This window comes from Tamandua tetradactyla, chromosome 5 (genome assembly GCF_023851605.1).
Source record: "Tamandua tetradactyla isolate mTamTet1 chromosome 5, mTamTet1.pri, whole genome shotgun sequence".
Lineage (NCBI taxonomy): Eukaryota > Metazoa > Chordata > Mammalia > Pilosa > Myrmecophagidae > Tamandua > Tamandua tetradactyla.
This window is the reverse complement of record NC_135331.1, coordinates 25348241-25368073: the sequence shown is the minus strand read 5'-3', so window position 1 is coordinate 25368073 and position 19833 is coordinate 25348241. Positions and strand designations below refer to the sequence as shown.

Below are 19833 nucleotides of genomic sequence, written 5' to 3'. Positions count from 1 at the left end.
CCAGCCACTCATCCCTATACAGGATGCTGGTGCCATGCGGGAAGCCACCGCTCCTTGTCACCCCGAGTGGACACAGTCCCCCCATAGCTAACTAAGGCCGAATCTGAGGCCAGAACTCATGCCCCGAAAGGGTTCTTTCTGCACAAATCTCCCAGGTCTCAGTCCAGCTGCAGGGCCATAGATGTCGAAGCCCTCCCATGCCCAGCCCCCACCTGCTCCCCCCAGGTGGTGGCCCTGGACTGTTTTTGGGGTGGTGTGGAGCCATCTACACCCCAGAAAAGCATGTTCCTAAACTTAATCCATTCCCCTGGGGGTGACCCATTGTAGGCAGGACTCTGAAGACATAACTTCAAGTTGTAGCCTAGTATTTAATCCTACGACTGGGTCTTAACCTTATAATTGGAGCCCTTTATAAGCAGAAAGAAATTCAGATAGATAAGAGAGAAAGCCATGGGGGGGGGGGGGGGGCAGCCACACGCTGAAATCCGTGGAACCTGGAAGAGAAGGGAGAGGACAGGAGAGGCCACCATGACAGGCCAAGGACCAAGGATCGCCAACAGTCAACTCTGGGAAGAAAGTATCGCTTTGAAGACGCCTTGGGCTTTTCTGCCAGCCTGAAATCCGTGAGCCATTAAATTCCCATTGTTTAAGCCGACCCATTACATGGTATTTTGCCTGACCAGTCAAGGAAGGAAAAAATAGTTTTCACAGACAGCTCTGAGCACAACTAGAGGACAAGTCGGGGCCCCAGAGACAATCTGCTCCCAGAGCGTTTTGCCCCATCTCATTCGCTTCGAAACTTGCCAGAGTTGGTAGCAGCCAGGATGTGTTTGCGTGGAGACGCCACACAAATCCTGCTACATCAAGACAAGCCCCATGACCTGGAGAAGCTAAAGATTAATCCCAGGGTAAACAGGTGGAGGTCACTTCTCTCCCCGCCTCCCCCCCCCCACCTCTAGCTGTCACAGAGAAACACTGGGCTCTCCTCTCTCCCCAGGCCATCCAGCCAGCTCTGCAGATCATTCCTTGCCTGAGTGACCAGTCGGAGAGGCTGGGCCCCCCACAGACAGTCCAGGAGGAGAGCAGAGGCCTGGGGACGTGACCTCCCGAACAAGTATACTTCTGCAGATCAGGCGCAGATGGAATTCCTTAGGTGTGAGCTGAAGTTTAGATGACCCCCTTCCACCCTACCCACCCATGGGTTTGCAGTAACCCATCAAAACAGTCCCCCCAGTTTACCATCCTGGCAGGAGCCCTACATAGTGCACATGTGCTTAGACAGCCAAAGCCACCCCTGCCACCCACACACAGACATGGGCCAGCTCAGTCCCCATGGGAGCCACGGAGGGGAGACCCTCCCACACAGGGCCAGCCTGCGGTGGGTGCGGCGGGCAGAGCAGGTGGTACCGAGGGCATCACTTCCCATTCAGGCAAGATTTACTCTGGTTTAGATTTGCTTCAAAGAAGACTATCGGGAAACCAAATTAGGTTATATATTTTTTTTAAAAGGGAACTTCAGGCTGTAATGTGAACAAGGCTCCCACGAGAAGCCCAGGGAACCCCAACTGCCCATGAGATGCGGGACAAAGTCCAGGGACACCCTGAGCCTGCGAGTTGCAGCGTGATGTGGCACCATCTGATGCGGAGTGGCACGAAGACCCGCGCGCAGAGTGTAAACCAAGTTGGGCCAGCCAGGCCACTCACCTCGTTGAAGTCGCCCACCCTGGGGATGTGGTTTTTCCGGGTCTTTCCCAGGACAGCTCCGGAGCTGGAGACCACCACGGCCGTGTTCCACAGCACATCCCCGTGTGCCACGTCCCGCTCCAGGATGGGAGACACCACCACCAGGCCGTGTTGTTTTGCCAGCTGGAAAAGCCAAGAACATGGCAGGCTCGTGGTTTTGAGTCGACTCTCGTGGTTTTTATCAGAGCAGCATTCAACGACCCTACCAACCAGCTAAGCTCGGGGCAGAGCTGTCATCTGAACTTGCGGTGAGGAATACCAGACGCCAGGGTCACCTGAGGCCCGCGTTCACTCAGCTAAATAAGAATGGTACGTCTCGTCCGTGCAAGAGATCTCAAATAAGAACATCAGGAGGACACGGTGACCATCAGGCTAAGCGGCCCTCAGCCAATCATCCATCCTTGACCCTAAGTGGCCTCTCAAGACCTTTGGCCTCAACCACAGGAGAGAAGGAAAAGGCACGCCTGGGGCTGCACAGGCATGCTCAGGCCCCTCCTTAGTACTTTATGCCCCTTTCCAACAATCGCCTCCTAACCAGGCCCCTTCCTCTATTTCTCCAGGAATCAACAAGCGGAGAGATTTTTTTCCCCATAGGCATTTGGGAACTTGGTCTTGGCATAATCAGCGTTCTCACAGCCAGCTCTGCATGGAGGGCCCCGGATTCTGCCCGTGAAGTCTGGAAAGGGGCACAAAGAAAGTAGAAGGTTCTTCTATTGTTTTTTTGGATGCTGTATGGCAGGGTCACATTTCATTATTTTTCCACGTGAGTACCCCGTTATCACAGCACCATTGTTGACTTTTTTGTTTGTTTTGTTTTTTTGGGAAGTGCATAGACCAGAAAATTGGACCTAGATCTGCTGCATGGCAGGCGAGAATTCCACTGCTGAGCCACCCTCACAGGAATTCTTTTGCTACAGCTGAGGATAAGGTGAAATTACCATTCACAACTGTTTGTTGAGCTTCTTTTACAGAGCACATTACTGAGGTGTAATTCACCATACAATTCACCCTTTCCAGTGGCTTTTAGGACACTCAGCAGTGTCCTAAAAGATGTCGTTCCAGACATCTTTGAGATGTCTATCTCATTCCAGAACAGGCATCACCCCACACAGAAACCAGAGGCATCCGTGCTCGCTCCCTGTTCCTGGCTTCCCCAGCCCCCCGCAGCCGCTGAGCTATTTTCTGTCTTTCTGGAGTTGTCTATTCTGGACAATTCATATAAGCGGGATTGCACATGTGCTATGAACTTTTTTTTTGCTGCGTGATCTGGGAATCGAATCCGGGTCTCCCGCGTGGAAGGTGAGCATTCTACCACCGAACCACCCATGTGCCCTAATGCTGTAAGGTTTTAATAAAGGGGAATCAAAACCAATCTCTATACCGATGGGACGGGCTGTGAGGCAAAGCTCACACTACCCAAGCGAAGAACAAATGGGGAGGGCGGTGCTCCAAGCAAAGTACCCAAGTCCTTGGTCCCCGAGGGCCGGCTTGGCCTCTTGTCGCTGTCACTGCACAACCTCTGGGGTCCCCCTGGCTTTGGGGCCAGTGAGGGCCCGTTCAGTCCTGAAGCTCTGGGATTTTAAGCAAAAGCACAATTAAAAAAAAAAAAAAAAGAAGCAAAAAACAGGGCGAACATTCTTCTCTAATCTCGTCTGGTACAACGAGCACGGACAAGATGCCCTCCATGGGGGGCGGCCACACTGGACAGCTGTGACCATGCATCTGCAGGGCAGCTCGCGTCCTACCTTCTGGCAGAATCTGGTGGTAGGACCGTCTTCGGCTGACTCAGCAAATTCCGTCCAGGGCAGCTTCTCTCTCGTGCAGAAAGCGAAGGGCATTGCTGCGAATGGGGGGTGGACAGACAGATGGAGGCTTAAAGCCCCTGGTCTCGGAGAGGGGCTCCCCAGCTCGGCTGCAGGGGTCCCCAAGAAAAACCCGGCCCCAGAAGTCATGCGGCCCGGCTCCCCAGTCCCACCCGGGCGAGGGGGCTGGGCAGACCCCATCCTCCCAAGCTTTGGGACGGAATGAGGGGCCAGGACCAATGTCTGTCCCACAGTCTGGAAAACCACCGCAGGAAAGTAAAGGATAAAGCAGAAGGAAACAAAAGCACGATTGTGGACTGGGGAGTGAGAGTAGGGGAAAACCCGGGGCATCTTTAAAGCAGTGAAACTATTCCCTCTGACCCTGCAATGGTGGAGCCATGATTTCAGCATTTGTCGAAACCCACTAAGATGTAAATTGTTACTAAGACGGTACAATACCGTACGGCACTAATGCAAGATGCTAATAACGGGGAAGCTCTGCGGGGGGAGGGGGGCATGTGTGAACTCTGTACGTTCTGCACAGTTTTTCTGTAAATCTGAAACTGCTCTAAAAAAAACCCATGAATTATATTAAAAACCTAACAAGACAAGTGCAGAAGTTACTGCAGAAAAACTATTCCCAGCTAGCAGGTCCTGGGCCCAGCCGCAGGGCAGCTGGCAGCGTGGCTGAGACGCCTTGGGGGACACCCCAGCGGGAACCCCCAGCTCCCTGGGACAAGGAGGAGGAGAAGCCACTCCCTTACTGACCCCACAGGGAGCTGGATACCCCTGGAGGGTGCCTTGTCCCAGCCAGGCACCAATTCAATAAGAAATGTCATTAAACTCGCTCGTTTGTGCTCGCCTTTGGGTGTCTCCAAACAGCGGGTTCATGCGTACGCAGTAACAGGACAGAGGTGGCCCACGCACAGCCGGCTCGAAATGGCAGTGTCCTCTGGGGTCAGGGGAGGGTGCACCAGGGACTTTGAGCCTGTGTGTGTGTATGTGTGTGTGTTGCACGTATGTTTAGGCATATATATGTATGCAAGCGCCTGCTTGCGTCAGTGTGTGTACACCTGTGTGCGTCTGTGTTGAGGGATGTGTATACTCACACAGATGCACGCATGTGTCTGTGTCTACACGTGTGCATATATGTCTACGTGTCTGTGTGTAATGCTGCTTCAGAGCCTCAGCCACCCTTGGAGCACCTGCTCCAAGGACTCTCCTTCTTTTTTATGGGGTGGTGGTGCACGGTCTGGGAATTGAACCCGGGTCTCCTGCATGGAAGATGTGCATTCTACCACTGAACCACCTGTGCACCCCACGTGGATTCTCTACCACCTGCTGGGCTGATGGTGTGAGCGGGTGCCCTGTTGGGATTCAACATGGTTTTTCTTATCCCTAGAGGTGGAGCAGCAGGTCTCACGGTCCCTGGCCATCCTGGAGGTGGCCGGCGGCCTTCTTGCACACCCCGTTTGCCCATCTCCTACTGGGCTGGTTGTCTTTCTCCTTCTTGACTCGGAGCCCTGAATTCGGTGAACACTTTAGAGCTTCCTTCTCACAACACCCCACGTCCATTTCTTTTGGGGGGATTAGTCTAGTGGAAGTCTCCGGATGCCGGAAGTCTCTGGAATGGCACCGTTCCACAGTGGGAAGGGTCTGCTGGAAGCTGCGAGGTGGGAATGGGCAGTACTTTAGGTGGCTGTGGTCAGTGGGACAGCCTGTTTGGGGGGGGGAATAAAAGGAGCCTCCTTTCTCAGGTGGGCACGGTGCCGGCCAGGGAAGAGCAGCCAGGGACGAGATTAGAGAAGATGTTCGCCCTGTTTTTTGCTTTTTTTTTTTTAAATTGTGCTTTCGCTTAAAATCCCAGAGCTTCAGAACTGGAGGATAACCTTTCACAGGGGAGGAGAAACCTCAGCTTCCCAACTCCTCCAGCCTTGGGGAGAGCCCAGCAACAGCACCCGCTGGGGATGGCCTGGGGTGGCCAGGGAGGCTGAGAATGGGCAGCGGCTGCCAGCAACATCTCTGGGGGCCTGGCACCAGGCTCAAGCCTCCCCAGGTTCGCCTTTGGTGAAGATGGATGAACTATTTTAAGGAAGCCAAGGAAAAAGCTGTTGATAACAAAGCTGTTTCTTAATGACCATTAATTCTCAGCTCTAGGAGCATTAGGAAACTTCCAGCCCCCCAGAGAACAGAACCCGCCCTTGCTGATTTCATTTCAAGTTGCTCAGCTCTCCAAATTTCTCCATTTCCATTGTAATGGGTTCTTCTCCTGTTTATACAACCACTCTAATGTAAACAGACTTTCAAAGGAAGGCTGGGCAGGAGATGGTGAGTGAGGCTGGCTGCAAAGTCTCAACTATGGTTTGCTTTTATTAAACCAAAGGGAGAAGGGGGCTCACGCGTTCAGCCCAGGCTCGGAGACGGGGTCTCTGGGCTCAGACCTGGCCCTGCTGATGGCCTCGATGGGAGGAAACGGATTATAACCCGGTGTGGCCGGGTTGGGACGCTCAGCTCTGGGCACAGACGCCAGGCAAGGCCCCACAAAGGAGTGGGCATCTGTACTGGGCACTGATGGATGAGCAGGAGTTTTCCAGGCCCAGGAGAGGAAAGAGGTTGGTTCAACCGCCCAATAAATATTTTTTAGTGCCTGTCAAAGACCAAGGACTGCTCTAACCATGAGAGACAAAAACAGAGACGGGAAGAGGGGGGAGCAGGGATAAGAAAATCAAGCAAACAAACAAAACATGGGTGCTGGGCTCCCGGAGTGTGGAGTCCATGGTGGGCTGACTCATGTACTGCAGTGTAGACAAGCTCTAGGCTTGGTCAGCACCCTGTGGGTGAGCCCATGGTAAACAGGTGTGGTTTAGTTAAGGTGCTGCCCAAGTGAATGAGGGTGGGTCTTAATCCAAAGTATTGGAGCTCTTTTACATGCAGAAGAAATTCAGAAAGAGAGAGAGAAAGCCACAGGGAGGAGGTGGAAGCCACAAGTCAAGGGGACCCTGAAGAGAAAGGAGAGGGTACAGCCATGGGCGGGAAACCCAACGACACCCCAAGGGCTGATGCAAGCCAGCAGTGGACTGTGACCCTCCCTGGGAAGGAGCAAGCCTTCTGGACACTGAAGCCCCATTGTTTCAGCTCACCCTGTGTGTGCATCTGTCATACAGCCTGGAAAGTTAAGACACGTCTAATGGAGGAGACACAGCCACACAGACAAGAGTGAAAAGACAATTGTCACAGGAAATGAGAAACCGCATCCACTCTGGGTAAAGGTGATGGCTGGCACACGTGCCTTTGCTCTTTCCTGGACTCCCAGCGACCTGAGAGTAAAGGGATTTTTATGTAAGAATCCCAAGGATGGGGCACAAAGAGGAGACAACAACAAGAGAAGTCTGGGAAGCTGGAAAGCAGAGGAATGGTAAATGTCTTAACAGACCTGAGAAAACTGACTCCCACCAGCAGGAGAGTGGGCCGGGAGGCAAGACCCTCTCTGACACGAGACTCCCAGGAAAGCCCAGGAACCAGAGGCACCGTGTATCCTGGGAAGTGGGGAGGCAGCCAGAGGTTTTCGACAGGAAGGGCAGGTTAGAAATCAGCTTCAGAAGCAGTCAGACGCTTAGATCCTTCCCTCCGCCAAGGCTAGGGGCCTGCCTCTTCCATCCAGCAGAAGGCCAGAGGTACGTTCTCCAGGGAGGGTGCACAGAGGGTCTCCGGCCTTGGGGAAGCCAGGACAGAAGCAGGGGTCAAAAAATAGGGGGATTAAGAAACATCAGCATGTTGGACATGCCCCCACCTCCACCCCCCACCCATCCTTTTTCCTTTATTGGCAGATTAGAAGAATCTTCTCTGGAGAAAACAGCCAGCCTGAAAAGAAAGATCTAGAGATATGAACAGGGGGATTATCTAATAAACAGCCAAACTAGATCATCCTATAATGAAGCTCAGTGGATGAGCCCCTCCCCAAAACTCAGAGCTTACAAATATAAACAAACAACCTGGGGGAGTATGGTGAGTGCAGGAGTGGTGGTGGGCTAATTTGGGGTAAAAGCAGGGCCCATGCAGGGAGGAAGAAAAAAAATGACTTAATATGAATATCCTCAGAGATAAGAGAAGATATTGTAACTGTAATATAAGGACAAAATGCTCTTTCCAGACCACCAAAAGGAATTCTATTAAATCAATGTATGAGCAGAAATGAAAGATTCAACAGAAGAATTGAATGAAACATTAGATGAAATCTCCCAGAAAATTGAGCAAAAAGATAAAGAAATGAAAAATAGTAGAAAATACATAAGGAAATCAGGGAACTAATCCAGGGATTCCAACATTCTAATAAAAGGAGTTATCAGGAAGGGAGGAGAGAAACCAGAGGGGAGAAAAGCAGTAATGAAATAACACAAGAAAATTTTCTAGATCTCAAGGGCCCAAGTTTCTAGACTGAAAGAACCCATTGAGTGTTTACTAGATGGATTAAAATTGATGCATACAAATGATAGTGACTAAATTTACAAATTTAGAAATGTTTCGCATGTGGAAGAACAAAGGAATGTCAATACTGCAGGGTGTTGAAAATAGATGGTAATTAATATTTTAAAACTTTAACTTATGTGTGAGACTAAAGCAAAAAATATTTATTTGGTACAAATTTATATTTCGACTAGTGCATTTCCTAATATCACTTATGTGGGCAGCTTAATTGAACACCATAAGTACATGGAACCTTGAGTAGGGCATGAGATTTTGTAGGTTTGCCTTGATTGATGCCCTGATAAATCCCAGAAGGATTTGAACAGTGAATAAAAAAGTATTTGCAAAGTCCTCTTGGGGGAATGGTGAGAAACGGGGAAAATTCAACTTCCCCAAGTGGAGAATTCTTGATATTCTCACAAGCAGTGGGGATAACCAAAGCTGAGCCCCCAATCTTGGGGTCTGTTCAGATGAAACTTAACCCTACAAAGGATAGGTCAAGTCTTAAGTAATTTAGGCCTAAGAGTCACCCCCAAGAGAGCCTCTTTTGTTGCTCAGATGTGGTCTCTCTCTCCAGCCAACACAATAAGCAAACTCACTGCCCTCCCCCTGTCTACGTGGGACACGACTCCCAGGGGTGTGGACCTTCCTGGCAGTGTGGGACAAAAATCTTAGAATGAGCTGGGACTCAGTACCAAGGGATTAAGAAAAACTTCTCGACTGAGAGGGGGAAGAGAGAAATGAGACAAAATAAAGTGTCAATGGCTGAGAGATTCCAAACAGAGTCAAGAAGTTATCCTGGAGGTTATTCTTATGCATTATATAGCTATCACCTTTTTAGTTAAGGTATATTGGAGAGGCTGGAGGGAAGTGCTTGAAAATGTAGAGCTGTGTTCCAGTAGCCATGTTTCTTGAAGATGATTGTATAATGATATAGCTTTCACAGTGTGACTGTGTGATTGTGAAAACCTTGTGTCTGATGCTCCTTTTATCTACCTTATGGACAGATGAGTAAAACATATGAAATTTAAATAAATAATAGGGGAAACAAATGCTAAAATAAATTTAGTAGATAAAAATGCTAGTGATGAATGAAAGGGAGGGGTAAGGGGTATGGTATGTACGGATTTTTTTCTGTTTTCTTTCTATTTCTTTTTCTGAATTGATGCAAATGTTCTAAGAAATTATCATTGTGATGAATTTACAACTATGTGATGAAAAAAATTGTATGTTGATTGGCTTTACTGATAAAATTTTTTTAAAAAATTGATGCATCCAATTGCACTTCATTATGAAATTTCACAGTATTAGAGAAAAAGCGAAGCCCCTACAATCAGAGAAAAATAAGCAGGTCATACATGATGGATCAGAAATAAAAATTTGGACTGCCTGGCGCCACTCGAAGCTTGAAAACCACTGAGCAATGTGTTCAAACTCATGGAGGACGATGATTTCTAACCTAGGATTCTATACCCAGCTACATTATCAAACAAATGTCGGCATAGAAGAAAAATATTCTCAGATAGGCGAGGTCTCCAAAATGCACCATTCACATGTTCTTTCTCAGGGAACTATTCCACCAAAATATTCCACCAAGAAAAAGGAAGAAATGGGGTAGAAGAAACACAAGACAAGGATGATGATGAAGGGAAATGCCAGAAGGACATCTGTGCATTTCCACAGGGGACAGTTAGCTCAGCCCAGGGCTGTCAAACGGTTCTGGGACAGATTCCGTAAAGAAGGTGAAACTGATAGTCAGCTTGATGTGTCTAAACACTTGAAGGGGATTTAGGAAACTGGCACAGTTTGGGATTGAATTTGTGGTAAAATGATAGAAAACCAAGAAAACACTGGGGAAATCAGAAAGTTGTTTGGGAAAAGAGATCCAAGTTTACAAGCTGGCTTGGCAGAGAATGAATGGAGGAGAGCATGGGAAGGGAGCATGTGTGCAGAGGGGGTAGGCGAAGCAAAGAAATGTTATTGTCTTCCTCTGTAGTGAAGGTCAAAAGATGAGGCAAAACAATAGGCTCAGCCTGCAATCTTGGGGTTTCTTCATATGAAACTTAACCCCACAAAGGATAGGTCAAGCCTACTTAAAATTAGGCCTGAGAGTCACCCCTAAGAGAACGTCTTTTGTTGCTCAGATGTGGCCTCTCTCTCCAGTCAACACAACAAGCAAACTCACTGCCCTCCCCCTGTCTATGTGGGACATGACTCCCAGGGGTGTGGACCTTCCTGGCAGTGTGGGACAAAAATCTTAGAATGAGCTGGGACTCAGTATCAAGGGATTGAGAAAAACTTCTCGACTGAGAGGGGGAAGAAAGAAACGAGACAAAATAAAGTGTCAACGGCTGAGAGATTCCAAACAGAGTCAAGAGGTTATCCTGGAGGTTATTCTTATGCATTAAACAGATATCATCTTTTAGATCAGGATGTAGCAACACAAGCAAAGAGAAATTCCAAAAGAACCAGTCAAGAGTTGAAAGCTGTTGCCTCTCGGGAGGAAGATACCTATGTTTTGGTAACAAACCCAGTATACCCCTTTGACTCTGAGCCAAGTGCATGGATAACTTTGATAAAAATTTAAAAATATAAAGAGGTCAGTAGCACATCTGGTGTTCGAGGAGTCGCGTTGCTTCTTGGAAGGCGGAGCAGAGGCTGTCTCCCACAGACTCTGGCACCATGAACATATTTGATCGGAAGATCAACTTTGATGCACTCTTTAAATTTTCCCACATAACCCCCTTGACACAGCAGCACCTAAAGAAGGTCTATGCCAGTTTTGCACTATGCATGTTTGTGGCGGCTGCGGGAGCCTATGTCCATGTGGTCACTCATTTCATTCAGGCTGGCCTCCTCTCTGCCCTGGGCTCCCTGGGATTGATGATTTGGCTGATGGCAACACCTCATAGCCATGAAACTGAGCAAAAAAGACTGGGACTGCTTGCTGGGTTTGCTTTCCTTACAGGAGTTGGCCTGGGCCCTGCCCTGGAATTGTGTATTGCCATCAATCCCAGTATCCTTCCCACCGCCTTCATGGGAACAGCAATGATCTTCACCTGTTTCACCCTTAGTGCACTCTATGCTGGGCGCCGTGGCTACCTCTTCCTGGGAGGTACCTTGATGTCAGCCATGAGCCTGATGTTGCTGTCTTCCCTGGGGAATCTTTCCTTTGGATCCATTTGGCTTTTCCAGGCAAACCTGTATTTAGGACTGTTGGTCATGTGTGGCTTTGTCCTTTTTGATACTCAACGCATTATCGAAAAGGCTGAAAATGGAGATAAGGATTATATCTGGCACTGCGTGGATCTCTTCCTGGATTTTGTTACTCTATTCAGAAAACTCATGATGATCCTGGCTATGAATGAGAAGGACAAGAAGAAAGAGAAGAAATGAAATGACCATCTAGCCTTTCCCAATTTGACTTCCTCTTCCTCTACTCCTCATTTCCTGTTTGCACACATTACAGGTGGCGTGTTCTGTGATAATGAAAAGCATCAGAAAAGCTTTTGTACTTTGTGGTTTTCTCTATTTTGAATTTTTTAATCAAAAAACTGATCAGCAGGATATAGTTTGGAGTCTGGCTTTGTAATCCTGGGGTTCGTCTCCATTTCCTTTTCTATCAACCCCATTCCTAGCCTCTTCCCTGGCTCAGGCAGCCAAATCACCAGGAGGAATGGGACCAGCAGAGGGAGTACACTCCAGGAGTCTGCTTTACTAACGACTGAGCTTCACCAAGTGGACTTGAACTGTTGGGTGGATAACCTCTTCGCTCTTCCTTCTGCAGCATGGTTTGGTTGTGCAAGTTTCCAGTGGGACTGGGCAGTGTGTTTTCCATTGGAAAGAAGTTTGCTGGTCCCATTGTTACCCACGCTCATTATATCTGGGCTTTTGTCAACCCCTACCAAGAAAATGAAGAGCCTTCATTGATGTGGATGCTTTGCTTCCTCTGAACTACCCAAATTGCTGCTTGTGTGGCAAACACATCTTTATGCCTTGCCATCACAAAAGGAATAAGATTAGCTTGTGTTCCCTTTCGCATCCCTTGCCTGACCCTCAGGGAATCTGCCTGCTTTCCATCCATGGGGGTGGGAGGATTTCACCACAAAGGGAAGACTCTACTACTTCTTGTCAGGCATTTATGGAAAGGCTGATTATATATGGCAAGGTATAGCATAGAATTCACAAACTTTCCCTGGTATGTTTTTTTGTTTTATTTTTTATTGGTTCATCTTGGTGAGTGACCTCCACCAGATAGCTACGGTTAAGGGTTCCAAGAGAGGCAAAATAGGAAAGGGATATGGTTGAGCCTCTGGCTAGTTGTAACTAATCCTGCCAGACAGATACATAATGACTTATTTCAGATAGAGGGAACAAATCTCTACCAATTGAGCGGTTCTTTGTTCAGATAACAGAATGGGGCTGTGATGACTGGGAGGCAGCATCCATAACAGTCCTTCATTAGATTTTTGTCCCTATCTGGATCAGGCCAGAGATTTGAGGCAGTAGGTAAATGTTCATTTTACAGATGCACTTTAGTTTTTGGTCTTTTCACCTGTTTCCAGAAATCTGAAGCCTTCTTCTCCAGGCAGGTGCCAGGTAACCAAACCTGTGAGACCAGGTTTCTTGAAGCTTTGTGGTTGCGTAGTGCTAGTGAGACCACCAGCCCCTCCCTCTGCTACTGCAGTCACCTAGCACAAAAGGCAGCAATGGGAGCAGCTGTGACTGGATACTCAAAGGGCTTCAGTGAAAGGGGAACCAAACCATTGAAAGCTCATTTCCAGTAGATACCATTTTTGGTTCTCCCTGATTACAACCAGTGTAGTTTGAAACCATGGGTGCTGGTTCATGAGTGTACCATGTCACTGCCATCCTATGAAACTGTTCCCAGGCTGTTTATTTCTGGGGTGATGTGCTGCCCAGAACGGCTTACCTCCACAGGGGATGCCATCTGATTTAGCTGCTGCCTCCATCCTCTGGCTTGAGAACTTAGTAAAGGGACTTCCTTCCTCTTAAGCCCCCATTAGCAGCTCTCCATAAATTTGGTGATGCTCTGCCCGGCCTGAGAATCTGAGTTAAATCTCCTGAAGCCAAACTCCACCTCTTGTGCTTTTTTGCTTGGGATAAAGGAGTTTTTCTTTAGAAACAGTGCCAAGAATGATAAGATATTAAAAAAAAAAACTTTTAAAGAAAATGCCTAACTGGTTTTTAATACAGTAATCACTGTAATTATCACTTTCTTTTCTAGTTCCTTGTTTTTCAGCTCAGGCTGCATTCTCTAACTCATACTGTGAAGGCAAAGGTGTTTTTGATTCAGAAATATATGAAATCTACATAGTCTTAATTTGTAAAAAATAAAGAAAATGCTTAACCTTTTAAAAAATACATATATATAAAGAAAGAAAGGCATACAAAGTGGGGTTCAACCTGAGATCAGGAGGCTGGCTCTGAGCTGCAATGGAGGTTGAGCAGGGTCAACAGAGGAGAGCACAGGAAAGTATCCTGGGTAGAGCCTGGCAGAGAAGGACCTGCCGAGGCTGGGGAAGGCACAGAGGATGCAGAGAAGAGGCACATCTTGAAGAGCTCTCTCCTCTAAGGGTGCAGAGCAAATGAGAAGGTGCCAGAGGGCGGGGTGCATGGAGGCCAGCGGGAGGCCGTCACCGGAGCTAAGGGGAATGCGTGGACCAGGGCGGAGCCGGTGGAAGAGGGGAGGAGGGAAAGGATCCACAGTGACTTAGGAGGTACAGCCCAGTAGGACCAGACAACAGGCTGGAAGGGTTCCCAGGTTTCGGGTGTAAGTTGACCAAGACCCTTTTTATGGATGAAAAAGGAAAGGACGTCAAAGAAAAGATCAGGGAGCACCTCGAAGGTGGTAGGGCTTGTGCCCTGAGAGACTCACTCCAGGCTTCCTGGAAGCAGACGATGTTCACTCCACACATGGCAGCCACCTCTACGATGGCTTCGATGCGGCGGTGAAGGGCGGCGACCTGCAAGTAACGGGGTGCAGGTTAAAGGTTGCCTGAGTTCTGCTGGGGAGACTACCACCAGAAGCTCTTCCTGACCTGCGTGGGGCCACCCGAGCACATGGGAGACAAGGAGGGGGGCGGTTCTGATGGCCGATATTCTCACTGCGTCAGAAATCCTCAACCCCGGGCAGAGGTGTGGAGGTGCCGGAAGACCCCTGCCTTGGGCACTGCCCAGTGGCCTTCCTGCATCTCAGCTTCCTCTCCTGGGAGAGACCCCCACCCCTACCCCAGCCCCCTGCAAGGCGGGGCTGCCGAAAGGTGCGAACAAGGATGCATGTCGCTTACCCCAAGTGGGGCCCACACAGGGGGACCCACCAGGGACCCTGGGTGTCACTGTGGTCAGCTGCGCCCCCCTCCCCACTGCCCCGGGACACAGTCCACTTCCCACCACCTGCATCCACGGCCTCGGGCACGCCTTGTCCTGTGTTTCTCTTTCCCTGTGTGCCTCATCAGCCAACAACCCACCCTTCCTGGCTCTTCTGGGCCTCCACCCTTTGGTGTCTCCCGTGCCCTCTGCAGGGAACAGGTTTCTGGCCTGAAGCCTAAATTCCCCCAACAATGCTCCACGTCATGTCTCCTGGGGCCCAAGGTTCTGGGGAGAACTCAGAGCTCCCGGGTCTTTGTGCACCCTCAAGGCAGTGCCATACCCCTGCATGTGCCACTCCTGTGAACCCACAAGCTCCCAGGAGATGGGAAGAAAGCGTCCTGCCTTTTAGAAGGCATCTGGAAGTATTTGTTCAAAGAACGACCAAACGAACCAGGCTGGAAACCCAGAGAGCCCCAGCTCTTTTAAACTCTGTCTCTTCTCCTACAGTGGCTTTTTGCCTACTGAGCAACAAGCCAAGCAAAGACACATTTGCTCAGAGCCGACGGCGTGCAGAGCAGGCCATGGGGGGACAAGGACACCCCTGCCCCAACGACCTGACAATCCGCGACATGAGAAGAGACATGTTTGCAAATAGCTAACCCCGATATGAGAGGTGACTCGAGAACCAGAGATCTTTGGATCGATGAAAGCAGAGGAAGGTGCAGCAGGAAAGCGCTGCAGAAGCAAAGCTGGGCTCCAAGGGCCTTCCATTTCTCCAGCACCCCCTAAGACTCCACCATGCCCAGCCGAGAAGGCCTTGAAGTTTAAGCGGCTGGAAGAAAGCTGTGACGAAGCGCATAAAACAAATCGTCAACATCTGTGCCATTTCAATCAGCCTTTCTTCAGCAAGATGCTGTCACATTCACGTACTAACTCAGGTCATAGGAGAAAGCCCAGCCTATTCCCACAGGTCTGGGGGTGCCGTCTGATGACAGAGTGTGGGGTACCGTGAGCCCCCCCCCCCCCAAGAAGCAGGGGGATGGTGCAGGCCTGCATGTGCTGGGAGGGGCAGAGAGGCAGGCACTCTTGGAGAGAGCACCCAGCGGCCCACAGGGCACCTTCCTGCAGGGTCCTGGCGGGTTCCTGGAGGGGCCTGCAGATCCTCAGCCGGCCAAGGAAGTGGCAGGGAAGGTGGAAACTACAGTCGGGAGGCAAGGAGAGAGGCCACAGGGCAGGAGAGGGAAAAGGGCCCAAGACCCCGGCTTGGGGACAGGGCAAGGGGATGGCCGGGGTGGGGGTGGGGGGAGGTGGCACCTGCTGCGCCACGGGGGCGGCGGCCGGCAGCGGGCTCCGGTTCTGCACGAGGCCGATGCGCACGAGCCGGGCGGGCCGCAGCTGCTCCGCGGCTGCCTCGAAGGCGAATCCCTGCAGCTCCAGGTCCCGGGCAGAGGCGGCTTCCAGGGCGGAGCTGGGCAGGTCCAGCCTCCTGAGGCGGGCAGGAAGGAGAGGGCACCGTGGCTGGGCGGGCCGGGCCGGCTTGCAGGCCCCTTCACCCCCGCCCAGCGGCCGCGCACTTGGGTGACATAGGCGGTGCGGGGTCCACGGGGGGGAGGTTGGGGCGCAGGGTCGGGGGGGGTCCGGGAGCTGGGGCGGCCAGGCCAGCGCTGTGGAGGGGAGGGCAGGATGGAAAAGCGGCAGCAGTCAGGGCAGAACGGGGTTCCAAACATGAGCGACAGACCCGAACCGGGGAAGGGGCTCTGCTGAGCTAGGGGTCATGGGGGTCCGGGCGGAGGGGCTCCCTGGGCCCGGGGTTGGGATGGGGAATGGGTTCCAAACACCCCTTTTTGGGGGGAAACGGGCTCCAAACAGGAGGGACATACCAGAACTGGGGAAAGGGCTCTGTGCAGCTGGGGGTCGTGGAGGGGCTGGGCAGAGGGGCTCCCTGAGCCCGGGACCACCCCCCCCCCCAGCCACCACAAACCCCGCAGCAGCTGAGTAATTTATAAAACCTCCCACCAAAGGCACCGCTGGCCAAAGAGCAACCCCCCACCACCACCACCCCAGGGAGCTGGGGTGCAGCCCCTCACCATCGAAGGTGCAGGGATTACGAAATACCCAGCAAGCACATCAAAAAAACCACCTGACAACCATTATCTGATAATAATATTTTTCTCCTACTTTAAAGCACTTTCTTAAAAAATCATTTCTTTCAAAATCACAGGCTGTCAGCCCCAGCCCCCTCCCCCACCGCCCCTGCCAGGCGCTCCCCCCGGGGGGCCCTGCCAGCTCCCGGCACCGCCCCTGCCAATCAGCTGCGCCCCCCTCTTCCAGGCTCCCCTCGCTGTGGCAGGGCAGAAGAGAAGGGAGGCCCAGCCCGTGCTGCCTCCGCTCCCCCCAGCTCTTCCTGCACATGGCCCTGGCTCTCCAGTCGCTGGGACACCCCTGCAACAAGGCGCCCCCCAGGAGGGAGGAAGGGGGTCTCACCCTGGGAAGATGGCAGGCAGAGCGGTGCTTGTCTTGGGGTGCCAGGCCCAGCTGCAGCCCTCCACCACCCGGCTGTGTCCCCCCAGTCTGGGCGCCATGGCCCCCCACTTTTGGTCTCCTCCCCTTCCCACAAGACCTGGGAGCGGCCTCTCCACCCTCACAGTGCCCTACTTTCAGCACCTGGCCCGCCTTGCACCTTCTGTTGCTGGGGTGCTCCGAGGCCAGCCCCTCTTCCGGGGTCATCACTGTATCCTGTGCAACACCCCCATCCTGCAGAACCCACCCACCTCCAGCTGTGCCCTGCACCTCTCCACCAGTACCCACTGTGTTCCCCAGCGGTGCGGCCTGCACTGCTGGCCCCTGCCCCAACAGGATGAGCCCCTCAGCTCTGCAGGTCCTGGGCTCAGGGCAGATGAGGCCCCCCCACCGACCCCCGTCACCCTCAGGGACCCAGGCTGCGGCCTCCTCGGCAGCTTCTCCCTGTTGGACCTTCATCTGTCCCTTCAACACCTTTACCACCAGCGGCCTTGAAGATGAAACTTGGGCTTGGTCACCCAAGTAATGCATGCTCATTGTGGGGGGGCAAACATAGAGGAGGATGTTAACTGAAAAATAAGCGCCCCTCCAGGGCCCATCCCTACAGCCCAGGCCGAACCCCTGGACACAAGCCCTGATTTCCCCCATTTCTTTTATACCAACATTTAAAAAAAACCCAACATTTTAACCATTTTAAGTGGTAGACAGCCACTCTTAATGGCTCATGGATCTTTCCACTGGTTTTCTTCACATATGTTTGGAAAAAAGTTTTGCATTGTTCTGCTAACTTTGCTGTTTTCAGAACAAATATTTCTTACTGATATACATAGTTTGAACATCTCTCCCTGTAAGGATACACAGGCCCCTTATCACATCTACCCTTAAAGCTGTTTGAGTTTTTCCCATTAAAAACAGGCAGAGGCAGAGTGATTTGAACAGTGAGTAAAAAAGTATTTGCAAAGTCCCCTTGGGGGAATGGTGAGAAAGGGGGAAAATCCAATTTCCCCAAGTGTAGAATTCTTGATATTCTCATAAGCAGTGGGGACAACCAAAGCAATAGGCTGAGTCCCCAATCCTAGGGTTTGTTCATATGAAACAACCCCACAAAGGATAGGTCAAACCTACTTAAAATTAGGCCTAAGAGTCACCCCCAAGAGAACCTCTTTTGTTCCTCAGATGTGGCCTCTCTCTCCAGCCAACACAACAAGCAAACTCACTGCCCTCCATCTGTCTACGTGGGACATGACTCCCAGAGGTGTGGACCTTCCCGGCAACATGGGACAGAAATCCTAGAATGAGCTGGGACTCAGCACCAAGGGATTGAGAAAACCTTCTCAACCAAAAGGGGAAGAGGGAAATGAGACAAAATAAAGTGTCAGTGGCTGAGAGATTCCAAACAGAGTCGAGAGGTTATCCTGGAGGTTATTCTTACGCATTAAATAGATATCACCTTGTTAGTCAAGATTTAATGAAGAGGCTGGAGGGAACTGCCTGAAAATGTAGAGCTGTGTTCCAGTAGCCATGTTTCTTAAAGATGATTGTACAATGGTATAGCTTTTGCCATGTGACTGTGTGATTGTGAAAACCTTGCATCTAATGCTCCTATTAGCTAAGGTATGGACACATGAGTAAAAAATATGGATAAAAACAAATAACAGAGGGAACAAATTTTAAAATAAATTTAGTAGATTGAAATGCTAGTGATCAATGAAAGGGAGGGGTAACGGATATATGTATGGATTTTTTTCTATTTTCTTTCTATTTCTTTTTCTGAATTGATGCAAATGTTCTAAGAAATGATCATGATGATGAATATGCAACTATGTGATGATATTGTGAATTACTGATTATATATGTAGAATGGAATGATCATACGTTAAGAATGTTTGTGTTTCTTTGTTGTTATATATTTTTAAAAAAATTAAAAAGTTAATTTAAAAAATTAAAAATAAAAAAAACAGGGAGAGGGCAAGCGATGGTGGCTCAGCAGGCAGAGTTCTCGCCTGCCATGCTGGAGACCCGGGTTCGATTCCCGTTGCCTGCCCATGCAAAAAGAAAAAAAATAGGGAGGGAGGGAGGGGAAGGGAGGGGAAGAAGTCCTTCACATGTGTCTTTCTTTGCCTCACCTGCCTTATCTCCTTTGCAGGAAGCTTCTGGACACACTCCCCACAGCCCCTACCTACTGGCTCCCAACCTCTGCCTTGAGAACAACTACCCACAACTTGGCTGCTAAAGCCAGAGCTCCCTACTGTCACAGCTCCCTACTGGCCTAGAGCTCCTGACATCGTTGTACCCTCCCAAACCTTCTCTCTCTCGCTCAGTGTCTGCCACATGCCTCACCGTCCGAGATTCCCACCAAGACTCCAGTCCCCTTCAGTATCACAGTTTTCAAGAATTCCACCTGGGCCTCTTCTGCTCAGCAGCCACTGCTCCTGGAGTGGCCAACTCTACTCAACATCCAAACCCAACCTCTCTCCCAAGGCCACCTCCACACACCGACCAAGACCCCACAGGTACCCCAACTCAACCTCTTTCCTGAGGCCACCTCCATGCAGCTACCTGTCACTCAACAGCTCCACATGGAGACCCCACAGGCACCCCAATTCAACCTCTCTCCTGAGGCCACCTCCATGCAGCTACCTGCCACTCTGCAACTCCACCTGGAGACCCCACAGCCACTCCAGACTCAACTTCTCTCCTGAGGCCACTTCCATGCAGCTACCTGCCACTCTACAACTCCACCTGGAGACCCCACAGGCACCCCTGACTCAACTTATCCAAAGCTGAATTCTTTCCCCACACCTGCTCCTCCTCTGAGTCTAGCCATGACCCTTGCCTTGCCTGTCCCACCCCGCCTGGCCAATAACTTCCCAGAGACCTCTTGAACTCTTCCTTCTCTCCACCCAGTCCCCTGGCTTCTGTGGCTTGGCTTACAGTATCTGAGTACTTCCAGTCTTCTTCAGGAAGCAGC

The 19833-nt window shown here is 50.7% G+C and overlaps 1 protein-coding gene and 1 pseudogene across 1 annotated transcript in view; one reads left to right on the top strand and one right to left on the bottom strand.

Annotated features, from left to right (window-relative positions):
- The window catches only part of UPB1 (beta-ureidopropionase 1), a 29872-nt gene that overhangs the window by 7693 nt on the left and 2346 nt on the right, over positions 1-19833 (bottom strand). Inside the window, exons 2-5 of the mRNA XM_077160182.1 lie at positions 15657-15828; positions 13909-13996; positions 3489-3583; positions 1705-1866 (exon numbers count right to left, since the gene is read on the bottom strand). Coding sequence (XP_077016297.1) covers positions 1705-1866; positions 3489-3583; positions 13909-13996; positions 15657-15828 — 517 coding nt within the window. The remainder of the gene's footprint in view (positions 1-1704; positions 1867-3488; positions 3584-13908; positions 13997-15656; positions 15829-19833) is intronic.
- LOC143683810 (bax inhibitor 1 pseudogene) lies at positions 10624-11514 on the top strand (annotated as a pseudogene).